General features: G+C 52.5%; 1 protein-coding gene across 5 annotated transcripts in view; it reads right to left on the bottom strand.

Moving 5' to 3' along the window:
• Nucleotides 1–19,868, bottom strand: part of Hspa12a (heat shock protein family A (Hsp70) member 12A) — a 164,748-nt gene that overhangs the window by 28,944 nt on the left and 115,936 nt on the right. For all 5 annotated transcript variants that reach the window (XM_040742115.1, XM_040742120.1, XM_013124673.3 and 2 more), the window contains 3 exons: nucleotides 6,197–6,282; nucleotides 4,611–4,735; nucleotides 582–768 (listed from right to left, as the gene is read on the bottom strand). In XM_040742115.1, coding sequence (XP_040598049.1) covers nucleotides 582–768; nucleotides 4,611–4,735; nucleotides 6,197–6,282 — 398 coding nt within the window. The remainder of the gene's footprint in view (nucleotides 1–581; nucleotides 769–4,610; nucleotides 4,736–6,196; nucleotides 6,283–19,868) is intronic.

Genomic DNA, 19,868 nt, shown 5'->3' with positions numbered 1-19,868 from the left:
CTCACCTTTCCCAGGAGGCTTTGGGGCAGGGACGCCTGCTGGACCTGGGCATCTCACAGAGCCAAGCCGGCTTGCTCGGGGTTTTAGAAGTGAGGTCACTGCTCGGGCGTTCAGGCCCCTAAGGACTATTCCATTTGTACTTAGCTTCTTGCCCCACACACAGACGGTGGCCCGGCCAATGTGACTGGTTGTTACTTCCAAAATGACCAGGTAATAGCCACAGCCCTGACCCACCCACCTTCCCCTACTTGGGCCTTCAATGGCGAGTCAGTCATCGGGCAGCAAGGTGGTAGCACCTTACATCCATGTCACAACTGGGATCCTCTCTGAGCTGTCAGACCTAAACACCCCCAACACCTCCTGCCAACCCCAAAACACACACACACACACACACACACACACACACACACACACACCAGGAAGAACTGAGTCCACAAATGGACGTGAGGAACCATCCCCTGTAGACTGTTTCCTAGACCCAGTCAGGCGGGCATTAATTTCTGTTTGGGAGAAACCTGGGGGGCCCCAGTTGGACACCCCTCTCACTGAGGTCCCTTGCTCTCCTAGAGAGGCCAGCTCACCCCTGTGGTGTGGAGTTTCATCTTGAACTTCTCCAAGTACAGCCACTGCTTGGCCTCGTTGGGATCCAGGTCATGGTAGAAGTCCCTGGCGGCGTACCCGAAGCTGTGGAACTTCCTGTCTGGCGTCAGCAAGATGGTGGTCGGGGTCTTCTGGTTGGAGACGCCTGGGTCGCCTCCCTCCCATCTCCTGCCGGGAGGGGAGGCAGAAGTTTCAGGTCTTAGGAAAACCCCAGTCCAGTCGGCATAGCGAACCTGAGTACCTACTATGTGTACGTCTGTTACTGACATTAGTGCCTGGACTCACTCCGTCGCAGCTAATGTCTGGACACGCCTCAGTTAGAATGAGAAGAGGGCGAAAACCAGGTTGTACTCGACATGGACCCTGCGTTCACCTTGCAATTGGTGTTTACGGAGCAGCCACGGTGTGCCACAGGCCTGTGGCACAGGGGCGCAAGCAAGGCTGACTGCGCGCTTCGGGCCTCCCGGTAACTCACAGCCTGGAAGGTTTGCCGTTTTCCAAGCTCCCAGTGGCATCTGCTGGGACAGAGCTGGCTGGAAACCTCTTCTAAGTTGGATGGTGTGAACAGACACACCTGACCATCCCGTCCAGATGGAACCAGGGAACTCAGGGAAATGAGCCTGAGTGGCCACAGGAAGCGGTGGTTGGTGGGGGCCCAGGAGACGGGACTCTCGGGAGACCACGGAAGAGGGAGAGAACTCCCCCGAGGACCAGATCGCAGAGGGAAGGTCACTCCAGGCTGCTCTGAGGTGAGCGGACCCGGGCAGCTAAGTGACCCTGTTGGTCAGACACTGTGTAAATAAGAAGAGTGAGGTATGGGGGGAAGCAGAGCCGGGCTGCAGAGAACCCTGCAGACTTGGGCTTTATCTGTGGACAATGGGGGAGATGCTGCTGTCGAGAACGAGCTGAACCCAAAGGGCTGGGAGCCAGGAGGTGACTGTAGAGGTCAGGCCTAGGCCAGGGCAGAGCTGAGAGAGACATAAGAAGAGAGAGGTGAATGCCAGAGGGAGGAGGCAGCCCATGGCTACTGTGATGAGGAGGAGCCCAGGGGACCCTGGGGTGGGGAGCACAGATTAGAAACCTGGAGCGCTGGGGAGGAGGGCACTCTAGGGGAAGGTGGGGAGTGCCCAGAAAAGCCCATGCACTTAACTGGAGGGAAAGACCCCAGATACAGCTTCTGTAGCCCAATGACAGCCGCAGGGATGGCACTAAGGGATCACTCAGTTATAAACTGAGGAGGCGGCGGCGGCAGAGGCAGAGGTAGGGCACAGGGAGACAGACAAAGATACGCAATGGGGCAGGGGTGAGGTCATCTCAACCCTAGAGAAGCTTTCCTCCTCCTGGACAGAAGTTAATAAAACAAAACAAAAGCCAGGGAAATGGGATGACAGGTCACTCGTGCTTCTTCTCTCTTTGGGGTCCCTGCTCTCCGGAAGCCAGGGCTGCCAAGAGACCACACTGCCCCCCAGGAGCAGCCTCAGGTGGAGACTCAGTGCCAGACACTGGTGCAGTCCAACAGGGGAGGGAGCAGCTGCGGCCCAGGCTGAGTTCCAGTCTATGCTCACGAACAGCGCTGCAGGCAGCATGAAGAGGCCATCACAGGGCAGACGGGTGCCTCCCTCCTGAGGGACTTCCACTCGGATGGCTCTGGCATTGTCCCTGGCCCGCTTCCCAGGCAGGAGGCATGTTCTCCCAGGAGGCGGAGTGCCCCAGGTGAATGGGGACACGGGGACACGTTCAGGCTAGGTAGCTCTGTTCTCTGTTTTCTGCACTCAGTCTTTTATTCTTTCACTCCTATAAATTTTATATATTTATCCATGGGGGATGTCCTTTTATATTTGTTTCTCTTATTGATTGATGAATAAAACACTGTTTGGTCAATAGCCAATACAGGAAGGAAGATAGGCGGGACTAGGAGACAAGGAGAATTCCGGAACAGGTAGGCAGGCAGAGGCTGCCAGGATAAAAGACATGTGGGAACCGGGAAGGCAGGATGCGCCAGGCATTCTCCAGTAAGCCAAGACCATGTAGAAATACCTAGCTTAGTAGTTATGGGTTAATAATTAAGGCAGAGCTAGCCAATGAGGTTTTATAATTAATGTAAGTCTCTGTGTGTTTATTTGGTATTTGGGGCTCTTGGGTGGTGGGACCAGGTGGGAAAGAAATATTCCACAATAATCTGTACCCCGCACTGTGTGTGTGTGTGTGTGTGCAAGTGTGGCCGCACACACAGTCTGCTGCAGGATGGAACCTCCTGGTAGACAAGGCTTGCTGTGAGTCGCTTTTGCAGTGACTTAGTCTCACTCTAGGAGTGATGACTGAATCCCACAATCAACCCTGTTACAAGCAACATGGAACCATTCCTGGTGCGTCTCAACCTTATTCCTTGTAGGGGGGGAAAACGCCCACAAATCCTGAGCTTCCAAAGTTTTGCAAGGACGGCTGAAGACTGGAAGAGCTGACGATGGACCCCAGGGACGGTGCTGTGAGGGCCAAGCTGCTGTGTGTTGTGCCCAAATTCTGGACCCCCAAAATCACCAAGAGACCCATTCTGAGGCAAAAGCCAAGAGGCTTTTATTGTTTAACGAATTAACTGTCTTAACTTGTTTCCCTCATCCATCCAACACAGCGCTTGGCATAGGAAGGACCCAGGGGAACCACGAGGCAGGGAATTTATTGGGGAGGGCAAGAGGAGTGCCTAGGGGTCCTCAGCAGTCTCAGGATTGGTGTACTTCTGGGTTTGGGCCACCTGCCCTGTGTTGATTGGTCAGCTGGTTGCTATGGCCTATAGGCCCTCCCAGGGAAGTTGCTATGCTCTGTACATCACTGTTACGCCACTTTTAGCCGCTATTTTTACCGTAAAGCACATCCCGAGCCCACCAGCTAACTTCCGATTGGTTCCTTGCCATGTGGAGGGTATCTGACCTCCTAGTGACTAAGGCAGCTCCTGCAAGGTCAGACATGTGCTGAGCCAGAGGCCTACATCTTGCCGGGTCTTTTCTGCAGCCCGGCCATGGCTGCCAAAGCAGGGGGCTGGGTGAGGGTCTGATCCCTTCACTGTGTGCATTAAGGATGCCCCAGGACACTTGGGGGACGTCCTTCTGTGCATATGTAAATAAAGCACTGTTGGCCAATAGGGAAGCAAGACAGGTGGGACTGGGTGTCTAGGAGGATTCTGGGAAATGTAGTGAGAAGTCCTCTCCGTGCGATCACGGGAGAAAAGGACAGCATCAGGATGGTGTCCTCAGAAAGATAAATCCTTATAAAAATATGTATTAGTAATTGTGGGTTAATAATTAAGTCAGAGCTAGCCGATTAGAAACCATAGCAAAGGCCAACAGCTTCATAATTAATATAGCGTCCTGCGTGTTGTTTGGGGGCTGAGACTGCAGCGGGCGAGACCCAGGCGGCTGGTGGGAAGACTACAGCGCACACTTGGGCCAGGCAGAGGACCACCCTTCCCTGCTTTCCAAGCTGTCTGGTGTCTTCTGCACGTGGAAGAGCTGGCACCCACCTCCCTGCTTACATTTTCGTGTGGGCTGATTTTACTCCATAGAAAAATCCCATTAAATCTGCACAAGCACGTGAGGCAGACGCTGCCATTGTCCCTGAACCAAAGGTGAGGAAACAGAGGTGAAGCGGGCTGGGTTATCGCCTGAGCAAGCGGCTGAGCCGACCCACGGATCACCCTCTAACACAGACACCATATAGGGCGTCTCCCGGCTCCTCTCACCCAGGCCAAACCCTGGGATCACTCTGGATGGGGATTCCTTCACTCTGTCTATAGCCCCCTGGCCAAAACTAACTATGTAAGAATTGAACCCTATGAGCTGACAGACGGGAGGGATCCTGTAGTCACAACGTTAGAAAGTAGCACGGGGTGGGGGGTCTAGACCTGAATCCATGGTGCCCTTCCTGGACACCGGCGACCAGCCCCACCCCACCCCCAAAGTCTACACAAGCGAGGCAGCCAGGGCCACGTGACGACGCCCCTCCCCCGCAGCACTCACCGCATCACGTGGATGCACTCCGGCTCCTTGGTAAAGCTGTAGGCGTAGCCACTGGATGTGGTCCCAAAGTCGATGGCCACCACCACGAGGAATGTCTGCTCGTCTGAGACCGGGTCGGCGTCGTTCTGAAAGTACACAGCAGGGCCTCACCTCCGGGAAGAGACCTCTGCCCTGCCCGGTCTGGCGCTGGCCGCAGGTGGACTACCGCAGCACGAGCAGATCAGCCTCAGTGGCCACCCGAGTGGCTCGAGAAGAGAGATGAAGGCCGGCCCCAAATCGGGGTGCGGGCACCTACAGGCCCTTGGCTTCCCAGTCGTGCGCATGGTGGCTGACCGTGGAAATGCTACCCCCGGACGGACGGAAGCCCGGTGGAGCGAGTGGCTCCTCCTTGTGTGGATGCAGTCTCCACATCTCCCTCTGCAGAACCCTGCCTCCACCCAGAGGACGGACTCGTCAGCGCCTAGGCCATCTTTGCAGTGTTTTCTTTACATGGACCGGTGCACACATGGTGAGTGACTCTGTCCAGCGCTCCGTACCCATCCTGTGACCTTGGGCCCCTGGCCTCAAGTCCGCACCTGTTCCTCAACTGCGAAGCCACTTGAACAGGCCACCTCGGGTATCCCAGCTCCCCTCCCTCCCCGCCAGAGCAACATAAACTTTCTTTTCCTTTTCTTCTATTTTAATTCCCAAAGAACACCGAGTTAATTATACACCCGGCACACTTCGGGCTGGGCTGCTCTGGCTAAACTCGGGGGAGGTGGGGGTTGAGAACACTCCTACTAGCCTCCCTTCTCACTGCCCCCAGCTGCTCTCCCAAGGAGCAAGGGGTACAAAGTCTGAATCTCAAGGGGACCAGACCTACAGGTTGCTACTTCCTCCACCGGACTCGCCAGGGCTAAGGGCGTTTCCGAGACGCAGGACTGAGACTCCTGAGTGTAAGTCAGCCAATCACAGCGAGAGAACTCTGGGATGAACAAAACAAAGCAATACACGCCCCCCCCCGCCCCGTGAATGGTGGCTCCCACGCGCTCCTCATTAGTCTCCGTGGCCCCGAACCGTGAGTGCCGAGCTACCCTTCCTACCCTTCCTTGGGCTTTCCCTACCACCCACTTTCCCGTGTACTCGAGGACGCGGGGAAGGCAAGAGCCCCAGGACCCATAAGCCAGTGGCTGCTCAGCTCTCTCCAGGGAAAACCCGAGAAAGAAACAATTCCCTAGCCACTGATCCTTGGACGCTGAGAGAACCTCCGTGAACGAAGCCACTGCGGTTTTGCTGGCTTGTCCCAAAGCGGGAAGCCGCCTTGCCGCCTCCAAGCTCCAGTCTCTCGGGGGCTGGTCCCTCTGTCTGTCTGCTCACATTATTCCCCGCCCCCCCAGGCTGGTGCCTCCAGAAACATCAGCCACAACTCGGAAAGCCTTTATGGGGGGCCCAGGGTATGGGACGGGCTTGGCGGAGTGCACACGCTACCCCCGCACCAGGTGCACGTTCCACAAGGGGATGCAGAGGACCCGGCCTAGCAGCCTGCAGCGTGAGAGGGAAAGCAAAGGCAGTTAGAGCAAGCATGCACGGGCACACATGTTTCTTACCAAGATGTGGGAAGGGGATAGAGGTGTGATTCCCGTGTCCCCGAGGCTCCGGGCTGGAGAGGAATATGCGGATGTAGGGGCTGTTTCTAAAAAGAAAAGACAAAAGTTAGTTTCTTAAAAGTGACACAGGCCAGCAGCCCACGGAGCAGAAAAAGAGGCCTGTGTAGCTCTGCTCCCCACGCGGAATCATACATGGCCGTCCGGACGTGTGTGTGTGTGTGTATGTGTGTGTGTGTGTGTGTGTGTGTGTGTGTGTGTGTGTGTTTGGATTGGGTTTTGAGACAAGGTTTCTCTGTAGCCTTGGCTGCCCTGTGACTCACTTGTAGACTTCATAATGGGGAGACAGATGTTGTTCACGTCTCCCCAGGAAAGGAATTATTGCAACGGTATCAGAGAGGATGGTATACCAATTTTCATGTATTCTGGAAGAGTATCTATAGCTCTCGGGCTCCTAAAAGTAAATGGGATACCCTTTATCCCAGGGTTAACAACCCCTGTCCACAGAATATGGGACATGAGTGCAACTCTGAATGACGCTATCTGATGACCAATGCGCCACCTGCCACCTACTTCTAGCACAAAGACCTCCAGAGCACAGAGAACTTGTGCCTTCAAGGGTGCTGAAAGTGTCCAACATTTGGGTGAGGAGAGTAGCAGTCAGAAGGTAGCTGGGTTAGCCTTCCTGGCCCTGGGACACAAGGGACACTAAGCCAAACAGAAGAAAGACCAATGGCAAAGTAGCAGAAATATCATATTGCCCTGGCCCTGTTGCAAGGATTCAAGTATGAACATTTGTTCTGGAGTAGTCTCAGTGGGCCCCAAGGTCAAGACACCTGTCCTTGGTCAGTGCCTGAAGGCTCCACAGTGGCCTCATGTCCACTGCCCAGGGCTGGCAGGGCTGCAAAGCGACCAAGCAAAGACCAGCAGCTGCCAACCAACCAGAGAAACAATAACCAGATGCCGCATGCCCACTGGTACCAGGGGCCAGGCTTTACTCTGAATACATTGCTAGTTTAGTACACAGCTTAATTCCATGTAGGCGGCGGGTGGGCTGGCTTTATCTGGGAAAGGCTCTCCCCTTGGTGGGAGAGTGAGGAATAGCTCCATCTGCTAAATCACTTTGTGTTAATCCCAGGCTCTTGCAGAATTACTTTTTTTTTTCTACTTGGTGGGAATTCAAACAGCATCATCTCAGTGGCTCTCGGAAAGACTGAGGACCGAAACGGATCATGAAAAAGCCAATGGGAAGCTTTGAACCTGCAAGTCACTTCCTATCTGTGAGCTCATGGCCCCGTTCTCTTCACCAGGGGGCTCAGCAAGGGTAGGAGAAGACGACCAGCTTCAGTCGCCACCAGAGAAACGCAATGAAAACAGGGCGGGGTGGCGCACACCTTGGATCCAAGGCCCTGGAGAGCACAGGCAGGTGGATTTCTGTGAGTCTAAAACCAACTGGTCTACCAAAAGCTGCAACGATAGGCTGCTTCGCCCACAAGGGTGAGCGTAATTTTTAAAAGGAAAGAAAAACAAGTGCGGAAATTGGAACTCCCATGCGTTGCTGGTGAGGACGTAAATGGCACAGCTGCTGTGGAAACGGTCTGGCGGCTGCTCGAAATGCCGCACACAGAATAAGTCTATGACCCAGCAATGTGACTACTAGGGTCTCCAAAGCAGATCCCAGAGAGACTTGTATGTGGGTGTTCAGTGCAACGGCGTTCGCCATAACCAAAAGGCAGAAACAAACTCGTGTGTCCGTCAACAAGGGAGTGGGTAAGCAAAATGTTGTTCACTCAACCGTGGGACAGTACTGGGAACAGTACAACTATCTGCAAAGGCAACGGCCTTCCTAAACACACTCTAACACCAGCGAACCAGGAAACGGTTGCAGTAAGCTGGACAGGAGAGGGAAAATATTATGTCATTTCACTTGTATGAGCCATGCAGAAGAGGCAGGAAGCAGATGAAAGGTTTCCAGGAGTCGTTGCTTAATGAGCGCAGAGTTCTTGACTGGGGCGATGAAAAGTTTTGCAAATGGTCAGTGATGCTGTGGGACAAGTCATGCGGCTCAACTAATTGCACATTTTAAAACTGTTCCAGCGGAAGGCTTTGTGTTACGTATACTCTGACATAATGAAAAATATTTGCTGAAGACCCATCCTTGGCTGTGGATGCTTCCTTATCGTACACAAAGTCGTGGCTTTGATCTCAGCACCAAATAGTGACCCACACCGGTAATCCTGGCACTGCGAAGGCAGAGAGGCCAGAGGATCAGATGTTCAGGTCATCCCCAGGCTACATCGGGAGTTTAAGGGCAGCCTGGACTACTCAAGGCCTTGTCTGAAAACAAAACCTATAACTTACCTTGCTCATGGGAGGACACAATATTTCCTGTACCTATTATTATGGTGCTTGTAAAGGAGAGTGGATCACACTTGGCTCCTCAGCCAGCCCACCAAGCACCCCCAGCTTTGTTCGTCTCCGAGCTCAAGGCACCCCTTTCCGTAAAGGCTAGGGGTTTCCTCCGGCTCTCTGCGCAGGGGCCTGGCCAGGCAATCATCCCATTGGTCGATGATGGTTCCCTTTTATGTGCCAACCCTGGGGTAACCTCCAGAGAGAGTTGCCGTCCACCCGGGAGCCTACCCTCTCTCCACCTGCTACCTCAAAGGCTGCGGGGGCCATGCGTCCATGTTTGCTTTGCACAGAAGGTCTTGGAAGACACCGAACATCTAATTGCCCAGAAAAATCTGGCGCTGGCAATTAGCGGAGCAAGCTATCACTAGCACAGATGATGCCTCCACCCTGCTGTTGCCTGGTTCTAATTATCTCATCACTCAACCCTTCTCAAGCATGTCTTTGTGCCACTGACACGCAGAGTGGCACATGTCCAGCTATACACTGAACATGCACATGCCTTGGGACCTCTGAGAACACCGGGACACACTGCGGGCAAAAAAAAAAAAAAAAAAAAATCAAGGAGGCTCTTCCCATCCTCCCCTCCCCCTCTGCATATGGTACAGTATTTTGTTTTTTCCTTAAATCATTTGACTTGCTGATCACTTTCCGGGCCTGGCGGCAGTTGAACTTCATGGGCTTCTTCCATCAGGGATTAAAAGCACTGTGCAGACTTCAAACTGATCTGCGTAGACGGGGTGGAGTGGTAACGTTTTCACAGATACTTGCAAAGGCACTTTTTAGAACTCCGCGGGGGAACGGAACAGCCCGCTGTATTGCTTGAGAGTTGACGGTGAAAAGTTTAGTTCCCGTGCACTGATGGCCCCAACCGGAACTGACTTCCTTCATGCTGTGTACAAATAAGGATAACTAAACACAAACAGTAAAGGGACAATGGGACGTTACCCATTTCCTGATAGGCAGGCCACGTCAGACGCCAGAGCTGGTCTACTACGAGTCTACGAAAATACATAACGGGAGTGCTTCCCTGGCTGTTGCTTGGACAAAAGTGATCTACAAAGGGAAATGCCACCTGTCCTTAGTTCATGCCGCTGTACAGGTGGCATCCCCACAGGACACAGACAAACATAACACCAAAAGCTCGGCCAGGAGAAAGTTTCTTACTGGTGGGCTTGGGGGAAAAAAGAAAAAAATGAAGCCGAAGAAAAGGGAAACAGGCTTGGCTGTAGACGTAGGGAAGGGAGACAGCTAAAATATAGATTAGAGGGAGATGCTTTACTAGAAGGGTGGCCAAGGGCAGAGCTGAAAAACCCTAGGAATCGGAGAAATACGTATGTATGTACGTACGTACGTATGTATGTACTGGGTCACGAGAGGCTATCCAGGGTCTGTTCACAGAACTGTGGGTGCATTAGCTTTCCATGGCTTTTTTTTTTTCAGTATTAAGAGTTGAACTCGGAGCCTCACAAATGCCAAAAGTGCTCCACCGCCGAGTGGTATCCTCAGTGCGTGGCCAGATAATTCATTATCACTCTGGTCTTGCACAATTAGGGTAGAGAGGATCTTTCTCCAATAGTTCCGTAAGTGCAAAAGCAAGCTGACAGTGTGTTTGTTCGGTCACTTTTAATCCTGGAAGCTTTGAATATGTTCTTCTACCGAGTCACTTTTAAAAATAACTTCTGCAGAGCGGAAGGCAAATGAAAAGTATTTACACAGCAAACTAATAAAAGTGCCCTGAACCAGTAAGTCTGCTACGGAACTCCTTGGAACCCCGGCCTGGCAGTGGGGAGCAGCTAGATAGCTTAACCCTCGTGGCTTGCCTTCAATGGCCTACGAATTAAAATGTGGGCTTCAACTGGTCCCAGCTACAAAATGCAAGGCATGTCAAAATGCGACACAGTTTCATTTGCTCCGGGCTCTAATGGCTTTAATCAGAGCAGACACTCTTAAAAAAAAGAAAGCTTTGCAAAGGGAGTCGTAATTCATAAACTTGCTTGTTGCCCTTGTCTTCATGGGGGACATTAGTCAGCAAATGGTAGCGAGCAGACTCCCCGGCTGTCTGAGATACATGAAAATCGATCTCCCATTCTAAAAAAAACAACACTTTCAAAGATGAAGACGGAGCCACTGGGCTGACCTCACGCTCCAGCGCTCCAGACTAATGTAACATGTGACAGGTGGTCTCCACACAGGCTTGTCTCACTCCAGAGTTCTCCTTCCAGATTTATGTATCTATTAAATAAACAGTCCTTCCCAAAGACATCTTTTTTAAGGTCTTACAACTTTTAAAAACAAAATGCGATATATACGTTTTCCTTTTCTTCTTTCCCGGGACAACAGGTATCGGCCTAAATTGCGGCCTCTGCGAAGAAGCCTGCTCTTTCTCTCTTTGTACACCCTCCTTGTAGTGTCATCTTGGAAAACCCATCTGCTCAAGGTCATGTGTAGGTTACTGAAAAATGTCTTTTGGGAAGGAGGATAAAAACCTCTTTTATTGCCCTGGTGCAGGCTTCACCGCTAGCTGAACTAATACATTATACCAAGCTGAAGTTCCATCTCAGTAAATAATTGATGGGATGTTTTTTTTTTTTAATTAACGTGGTTGATGTCCGGAGTAAATGGAAATTTTATTAGCATGAGCAGGGAGACCCTTGTGTCACTACAGAGAATGCTGAGTACAAAGTAACCACTCTGCAAATACTAAGTCCTAATTATGGAAATGAACACTCTGTGGTTGAGACCATGGCCGGATGGGGGCTGTCACAACAGGGCCGCATCTTCCAGTAACCCTTCCTGCTTCCTGAAAAAAGTCCAAGAGATGAGATGAGACCACCACAGTCAGGTTTCCCCAGAGTTCACGGAGATGCTCCCTTGGGTAGAACACTTTCTCCTCACACAGAGGAGACCTCCAAACCGCGCCTCCACGAAGTCCAGCCAACCTCGAGAAGAAGAGGTGAGGAAATGCCTTCTAGACCAACAGCTTAGACAAACGAGGCTCAGCAACCATGCAGCCCCTGGCCAGCAGCATCCCATGGACTGTGTTCCATGGGGTGAAGGTCAGATCTTACTTCTTTAGAGAAACTCCAAACATGTCTCAAGACAGTTCTGTTCAACAGCGCCCTTCCCCGTTCCGTGGGCAGAGGTCAGGTCTTACTTCCTGTCTGATGCCCCTAACTCCTGAATGGATGGACAGATAGGCTGATGAGTGTGTGTGTGTGTGTGTGTGTGTGTGTGTGTGTGTGTGTGACAGTTGGTATTAACTGTCAGCTTGATAGAATCTAGATTCAGCTGGCCACCGGACATGCCTGAAGTCTATGATGGACATGCCTGAAGTCAGTGATCTTGGTTGCTCAGATTGAGGGGGGAAGACCCCCTCCTCTGCTCCTCCACGGGGAGCACCATTCCCTGGCTGAGATCCTGGAGTGTGCGGCGGAATGTAATGGAGAAACAGAACCGAACAAGCAGCATCCACCCATCAGTCTCTGCTTCCTGACTGTGGGATAACATGACCAGATGCCGCCGCCGCCACGGTCCCTTCCTCCCCCCCGGCCATGATATGGACCGCACCGTTGAACTCTTCACCAGAATAAAGGCTTTCTTCCTTAAATTGCTTGTGTCAGAATATTTCATCACAGCAACGGGAAGAGAAACCGAAACATGGGTGTTTACATGTGTCCAAGAGTGGACCTGGTGACTATTATCCTTAGATGGTGGGGGGGGGGGGAGGAAGGGACCGTGGCTCTAACCTCTCAGGCAGAGATTAGGAATACACTCACCGGGTTACTGCAGAAATGTGGAATCAACTCTCAAATCAGCCAGACATGCCTCTCTCCTCAGACCATCATGGAAGACGCTATACTTCTTTCTCTTTCTCGTTCCATGCCCAAGCCCTGCCGTTGGGATTTCCAGCTCCTCTCATTTCTTAGTTCGAGTTCTGCGAAGTTACTACTACAGCCTTGGCCTTGATTGTGGGTCCGGCTTGCGCCTGCTCAGCCCGAGCCACACCCACAGCCTGGCCAAAGCCGAGGTTTGCCCACATTCCCGGAGGGGAAGCTCAGCCCACTGATGACTCCGTCGCTTCCCGAGCCCGCTGCATCCATCTGAGGCCTCTTTTCGCCCTATGCCTGGCCGTGCCACACCTGCCCAAGGGTCCCAGAACACTTTGATTACTCTGCATAGAAGAGTGCCCCCGGCTTCTGCGGCAAGACAACCGGGCCTCGTCCTCAGGCCGCGTCCCCCAACGTCCGCCCCTTTTGTTTGGGTGCCTGGAGAAAGAACTCCGTCCATCTGCGCTCGGCAATCAACCGCGATGTTCAGGTGTTCTAAATTGGGTCTCTCCGTCAAACAACCACAAGCAAGAGACACAGGGCTGGGGACTCAGGATCAGAGGGTTTCACGCGGATGTGCGTGAGCGCCCCCTGGAGGGCTTGTGAAAGAGGAAGCTTCCGCACCCCCACCCCAGGACTCCTCCAACAGGCTTGAGGCGCTCAAACCGCTCCCCAGAGTGGGTTTCCAGTGCCTGACTGCTCCAGACACCAGTGGCTACCGCTTTACAGAGACTAGAGACATGACAACCTCAGGAGTCGAGACCTGTGAACTTTTACAGGATCGGAATTTTGTTTTTTAATTCGTGAGATGATGAAAAATGTAAACCCTGACCCGATATTAGGTATTTATTATTCAGAGCACAGTTGTGGAATCACTAAGAAAAAAAAAAAGATTTCCTTTGAGGAAACAATGCAGTGACGGGAAAAAAATGTCAAAAAAAAAATACAGGAGGGGGCGTGGCCGGGTCGGTAGGGTGGGTGGCACACCCTGTAAGCCCAGCACTTGGGATGTACAAGCAGTCTAAGGTCGTCTCCGCGGACACTAGCGTCACCTGGGAGCAGGGAACCTTAATTGAGAAAATGCTTCCATCAGATTGATTGATAGGGTAGGGCCCCGCCCACTGTGGGTGGCACACCCCGCCCCCACCACAGGGGGCCGTGAGTCATATAAGAAGAAAGTGGGCTTGAGCAAGCTACGAGGAGCAAGCAGCATTCCTCCACGTTTCTGCTTCGGCTCCTGCCTCCAAGTTCCTGACTTGAATTCCCGCCATGGCATTCCCTTGATGACGCTCCACAACCTGTACCCGAAGGAAGCCTTCCCCGAATTTCTTTTGGTTACCTAAGCTTGAGTTGTTAGTTTGACGCTGTTGGGAACAGACAAGCCCAGACGTCTGTTGGGAAAGCTCTCACACTGGACACACATTACGCAACCAGCTAAGCACTTGGTGGGTGAAACTCACAAGATCGTTGCTGTTGGACACTGTTATGATTCCCGCCCTAAGGATGAGAAGAATGAAGCCTGGAAAGTCTGGGTGCCGCCCAGCTGGACTCAGAGTTCTCCCACTCCAAGCATTCCTCCTGCTAACAAGCCCCCACCCCCCACGGATGAGACCACGAGACAGGCATGGTCAACAGAATGTGTGGGGCTGGGCGCTTCGAAACGGGTACTTGTTTCCTTGAGTACATGCCCTGGTTAGTTTTACTGTCCACTTGACACTCCCAGGAGTCACCTGGGAAGATGGAGTCTCAGCAGAGGATTGCCAGGACGAGACGGGCTTGGGTTGTAAGAGAAACATGGCAGGACACAACAGAGACAGACAGACAGACAGACAGACAGACAGACAGAGACAGAGAGACAGAGACACACAGACACATACACAAGAAAGAAAGAGACACACGGAGGACAAAGATACACACACACAATGAGAGAGAGAGAGAGAGAGAGAGAGAGAGAGAGAGAGAGAGAGAGAGAGAGAGAGAGAGAGAGAAGTTAGCAGAGTTCCTCCCTGGTTTCTGCTTCAGTCCCTGCCCTGACTTCTTCTCTCAGTGAGGCCTGTGACCTGGGAGTGTCAGCTGCTTTAGGGTCATGGTGTTTGTCACCGCAACAGAGATCAAATTAGAACAAGTTCCAGAAGCTGGGAAGTCTAAGGTTGAGAAGCCTGCCTGTGGACAGGGCCTCCTTGCTGTGTCATCCCACAGAAGAGAGCAGGAAAGCAGAAGTAGCAGGGACTGGGGGACCAGACAGGACTCCTCAGGTACCAGGGCTAATCCACCACAAGGGCAGAGTCTTCACCACCTCTGGAGGGGCCTACCTTTCCACATCGCTGTATTGGGCACTACTTTCATAATACGTGAAATATGGGGATACATTCACTCGTAACAGTTATGGATGAAACTCTCCACTTCACAAATGGGCAAAGAAGTGTGTGTGTGTGTGTGTGTGTGTGTGTGTGTGTGTGTGTGTGTGTGTTGGGATGGGGAGTCAGGGCATTCCCAAGTCAGGTGACTGCATAGTTCTGCCCTCCTTGGGCTGCAGAACTGAACAAGAGCCTTCGTTTTCCAAGCTATTGAGTGGTCAAAACTCAAAGATCCAAGTAGGGGAGGGGTAAATGGATGTCCCAGAAGAACAGCAACAGAGTTAGGAAAGTGGGGGGTTCGAATCCTGGCCTGACCGCCTCCCAGATGCAGGCCTGGAATGGGCGACTTTCCTTCTTGGGACCTCATTTTGCTCACCTAGAAAATGGGGCTGGGTAACCATGGTGATATATTTTATTGGTGCCTGACAAAAAAGCTGGTGTATGGCAAACATCCAATACAAGTTTTAGGTGTCGGGGTTTTGTTTGTTTTTGTTTTTTTTAATTTATCATCTTCACCAGACTGGTCCAGCAGCTGCAGAGGAAATGATCCATTGGTTACACCCTGGAACAGGCAGAAAGAGCCCTCAAACATGCTGGGTCAGTGAATGTACTCCCCCTACTCTTAGATCCCGAGGGTTAGCTCATCAAAGCTGAGAAATCCGTACCAGACAGAAACTTGGCAGATGGGACCTTCAGGAAGACTCCTGCTGTTGGGGATTGTGAGGGTCAGCACTGCCAAGGATGAGAGACTGTCTGGCCCTGGCTTTCTGCTTAGGCTGTCTGCTCACTGGGGACACTTTCAGAATAACCGAGAATGTGGGAACCAGGTGTCCATGGCTGCAGCCTTCCTGAGTCCTGCAAGGAAGCCTGGTTTCCCATGTAAAAATCTAAGCAGGCCAACATGGAGGTGTTTTCTATACAGGACAGGCTGACTCAAAGTCGGCACCCTTGGGGATGGCTCTTCCTCAAGAAACCACCCTGCAGCTGCTGTGAGGCTAAGGAAATAGATTCGACCATCCTAGTCAGTTGGCCTCACAGAGAACAGAAGAACAGTTCCCCTCCACGGCCTGTCCTTGGAGGGAGAGGGGGACAGGAGGTGAGGGTGGGGGACACAACGGCTGGGTTCACCTTTCTTTAGCCGATCTCTCTAACAGACAGTGTGGCGCCGTGTCCAGGAAAGGGATGTTTCTCAGCCAGCCATGCGTCCCAAGCCTGGAGAACTTGAACACACAAGCCTGAAAGCCTGTGAGAGCAGAGGTGTGAGCCCCTTCAGAGTCCTCTACAGAGCTCCTTCATCGAAGAGTTGTCCCAAGGCAGACGTGTAAATGGTTCACTGACCTCAGAGGACATCTCCCAAACATCGATGTGTCATTTAGTTACACACAGGTGCTGCCCCATGCCAGGAGCTTAAGGGCTACTGTCTGATGAAGGATGTCCTTCTGTATATATATTTCTCTTATTGGTAGACGAATAAAACACTGATTGGCCGATAGAGGCAGGAAGATGGGCGGGGCAAGGAGACGAGGAGAATTCTGGGAAAGGTAAGGCAGAGAAGGCCGGAAGGAGACATCATAGAGGGACCGGGTGGATAGGACGTGCCAGGTGGTCTCCGGTAAGATAAGGCCATGTAGAAATACATAGATTAGTAGTAATGGGTTAATAATTAAGACGGAGCTAGCCAAATAAAGAAGCCCAAGACACCAGCCAGCAGTTTAACAGTTAATACAGCATCCTAATGTTCATTTGGGGCCATGAAGGGCAGCAGGACATGGCGGGACAAGAGAAACCACCAGCAGCAACAGTCTCAGTGGGAGGCTAGCCTGGACTACACAGCGAGTTCAGGGATAGCCTGACCTATGGAGTAAGACCCCGTCTCAAAAACAAAACAAAACACAAAATACTAAACAAATTATGCGTGGCTCTTTTCACTGACTTTCAAAGCTGCTGCTTCCAGAAGGCAAAAGCAAAGCGAGCCAAATGCTCAGAAGCTCGGGGGAGCCTTGGGAAGAACAAGGCGGGACCACTGCCCAGCACGGCCCAGGGGAGAGGCTAGTGGCTGCTGTCCAGACTGCAGGGACACCTCTGGAACCCATCATCCCACTCAGCACAGCTCTTGCACCGTGGGTAACGCTTTCCCACACCGGGGAGAGCCTTGGATGCTTACAGGGGGAAAGGAGGAAAGGTTCTTCCAAAGACTTTGTAGGATCCTTTTAGCTCAAAACCCCATAACTATCTCTCAGTGTTTTTGTTTTTGTTTTTGTTTTTTGGTTTTTTTCGAGACAGGGTTTCTCTGTGGCTTTGGAGGCTGTCCTGGAACTCGCTTGGTAGTCCAGGTTGGTTTCGAACTCACAGAGATCCGCCTGCCTCTGCCTCCCAAGTGCTGGGATTAAAGGCGTGCGCCACCAACGCCCGGCCCTCTCAGTGTTTTTGATTAAAAAAATATTTAGTGGCGGATTTGCATGTCCACAAAGACAGAGTCAGTCAGCTGGGTCCAGCTGCTGGTTAATAGTGGGCTTTGCTAAGGTGAGTGTGTGTGGCAAAGTTTGAAGAAGAGCTTCCTTCTGGGGGGAGACGATTAAGGTCACTCAACTCAGAGAGGCAGGAGAGAGGGCACTACTTGGCGGACACTGAAGGGTATAGAGCCCCCCTCCACATCCCCCATCCCCAGGCTGGCTCTGTTCAAAGTCTTTTATCGAGAAAAGTTAAGGGGTTCTTAAAGTTGCTTTCTAGGGAGGGGCTTTAGCTCTGGGGCATCTCCACGGACCAAGGGGGTGGGTATCAAAGTCTTAGAGACCAGAGGACAGCATGCGCCCGTTGGCCACCTGAAAATCCAGCAGAGGTGTTCTCATGAACTGTCCCTAGCGCTGTGCCTGCCCAAAGAAGGCAAAAGCTGGCAGCCAAATAGAGATAAGCTCTTGAGTTTCAACTTATAATAAGTCAAGACTGCTTAAACTAGGAATGGAAGAAACAAATCCAAGACTCTTTATCCTGCCCATCCTATCCCATCCCATCCCAACCTCCACCCAATCATCACCTTGGCTAAAACGCAAATTGAATCCCTCCTAACTCTTTACAGACCTAAGGTGGGAGAACAGGCCTGGGGCAGAACAAAGCCAGCAAACAGTGTGTGTGCTAATTTTCAGGAGTCTGGAGAGACAGCCTGGGTGGTCGCACGCCCCAGAGAGTGTGTGTGTGTGTGTGTGTGTGTGTGTATGTGCATGTGATGTGTACAGGAGAGGGCTTCAGATCACGTGGCCTCCCAGGACCCTTTGATCCAGCCTCACACCCAGCTCAGCAATGCCTGAGCCCGGGAAAGGAGACCTGGTACTGTGCCTGCAATGCCTGCATGGCCAATGGCCTCATCTGGGCTTAGGAGGAGACCTTTGTTACCCACAGTGGTCCGTGTGCCCCTTCGTTCCCGTTCTTGTCCCGCAGGCCTATTCCTCCAAGGACACAGCATGCTAGCTTCACTCGGCCATGGGTGGCCTGCGAGGACAGCCCCTCTGACCTCTATGTTGTCTTTAGCAGACTGTCTGGGACTCGATTAATGGGCACCATCTCCTCTGCAGAGTGGAATGCTCCCTACCCTCCCAGAATGACCAGCCTGCAGGCACACCCCACTGAGCCTGGAATGTCTGAGTCCTGGGTTGACCCCAAGATGAGGAAGTGGGCTGGACCCAGGGACACTCCACACAAACCATTACTTTCCCTTTAGTACGAGAGGAGGGTCCTGAACGGCGTGAGCAAAATGCTGACAACGCTCTGGGTTAGTGAACAGGAAGGTTCCAGAAGCTATACATGCTACTGCGGAGGTCAGCAACTGGCCGGCCGGCCATTGCTTCAGCATTCCCTGCAAAGGAAATCCTCAGAACGAAACAGGGCCTTAATGGAACATGTTCTGTCCCCGGCCCTCTTCTGCCCACCCCGCAGGGCTGCCATCCTAGAAGAGGAGCTGACTGTGTGCCGCCCTCCAAGCCGAGTGACTTCGGATCAGTACCGCAGAGGGAAGCACCACAGATTTCTGAGCTCTTTATGAGACCGCTGTGTAAACTGCAGGGGTTGAGGACAGACTGATGCCATTGGGGGCTGCGGCCGGGCTGGAAGACAGCCCCAGCAAGGGGATGCTGACTGGAAGGGGAATTGTGCTGAGTGAGCAAGCTGCAGAGGGGGACCTTGGCAGAAGACATAAAGGACCAAGAGTTTCCCAGAAGGGTCCCTCGCCCACCTGGCTGGTTTCTGCCTCCAGGTCGCTCCCCTCGGATTCCAGCTTCACCGTGAATGTCATCATATATGACTACGTGCTGTGGCCCTCTATTGCCCTTTGCATATGATTCAACTGCTTGACCAATCAGTTGCCTTAATTAGGCTCTCACGACTTCCTCTTATCATCGCTGCCCCAAAAACAACCATCTCCATCAGCTGGGATGTGCTCTCTGTCATCTGGGAAGCCACCTGCTGTCCCCAAGTCTGTCTCCTGCACCATCTGCAGGAGAAGGGCCAGCTTCCCTTCCTGGGGGAGGGACTGGCCCTTGCTGCTCATCTCCAAAACGGGACCCAGCCCGGTGCCACGCCTCCAGGAGTGGGGGTTGGGACTGAGAACTCAGAGCTAGCTCCACTCCGGGGATACCCACAGACAGAGCTTTGCCCCAGGCCTCGGATTCTACGCTACAAACAGAGCTAGCGACTATCCCACGACCCGTAAGAAAGCGCCAGTACCACATGAGGCAGAGAAAAGGTGTTCATGAACATGGGAGCCACCTGCCAGCTGGCCACGGCGGAGGGTTTCCAAGTCGGATTTGAAACCTTCTGTTCTGGTCCAGACAAGGCACCCCATCCCATGTGTCCTTCCCGGAAATTACGACAGGCAAGCAGGGTCAGCCACTGACAGCCATTCCCCCGTGCCAGCCACGAACCTTCTGCTCATGTGTTGAAATCCCTGTGTAGTCGAATGCATGTCAAACCTATGACCCAGTAACTCCAGTCTCGGGACTTTACCCGTGAGACGTGAAGGTTTGCGCCTAACGTGAGACTCATTCCAGAATGCCCACAGTAGGGTTCGCCCGTTTGCTGTTCCTTTCA

Source organism: Mesocricetus auratus, unplaced genomic scaffold, assembly GCF_017639785.1.
Source record: "Mesocricetus auratus isolate SY011 unplaced genomic scaffold, BCM_Maur_2.0 Super-Scaffold_4256, whole genome shotgun sequence".
Taxonomy (NCBI): domain Eukaryota; kingdom Metazoa; phylum Chordata; class Mammalia; order Rodentia; family Cricetidae; genus Mesocricetus; species Mesocricetus auratus.
This window is presented reverse-complemented; position numbering and strand designations above follow the sequence as displayed.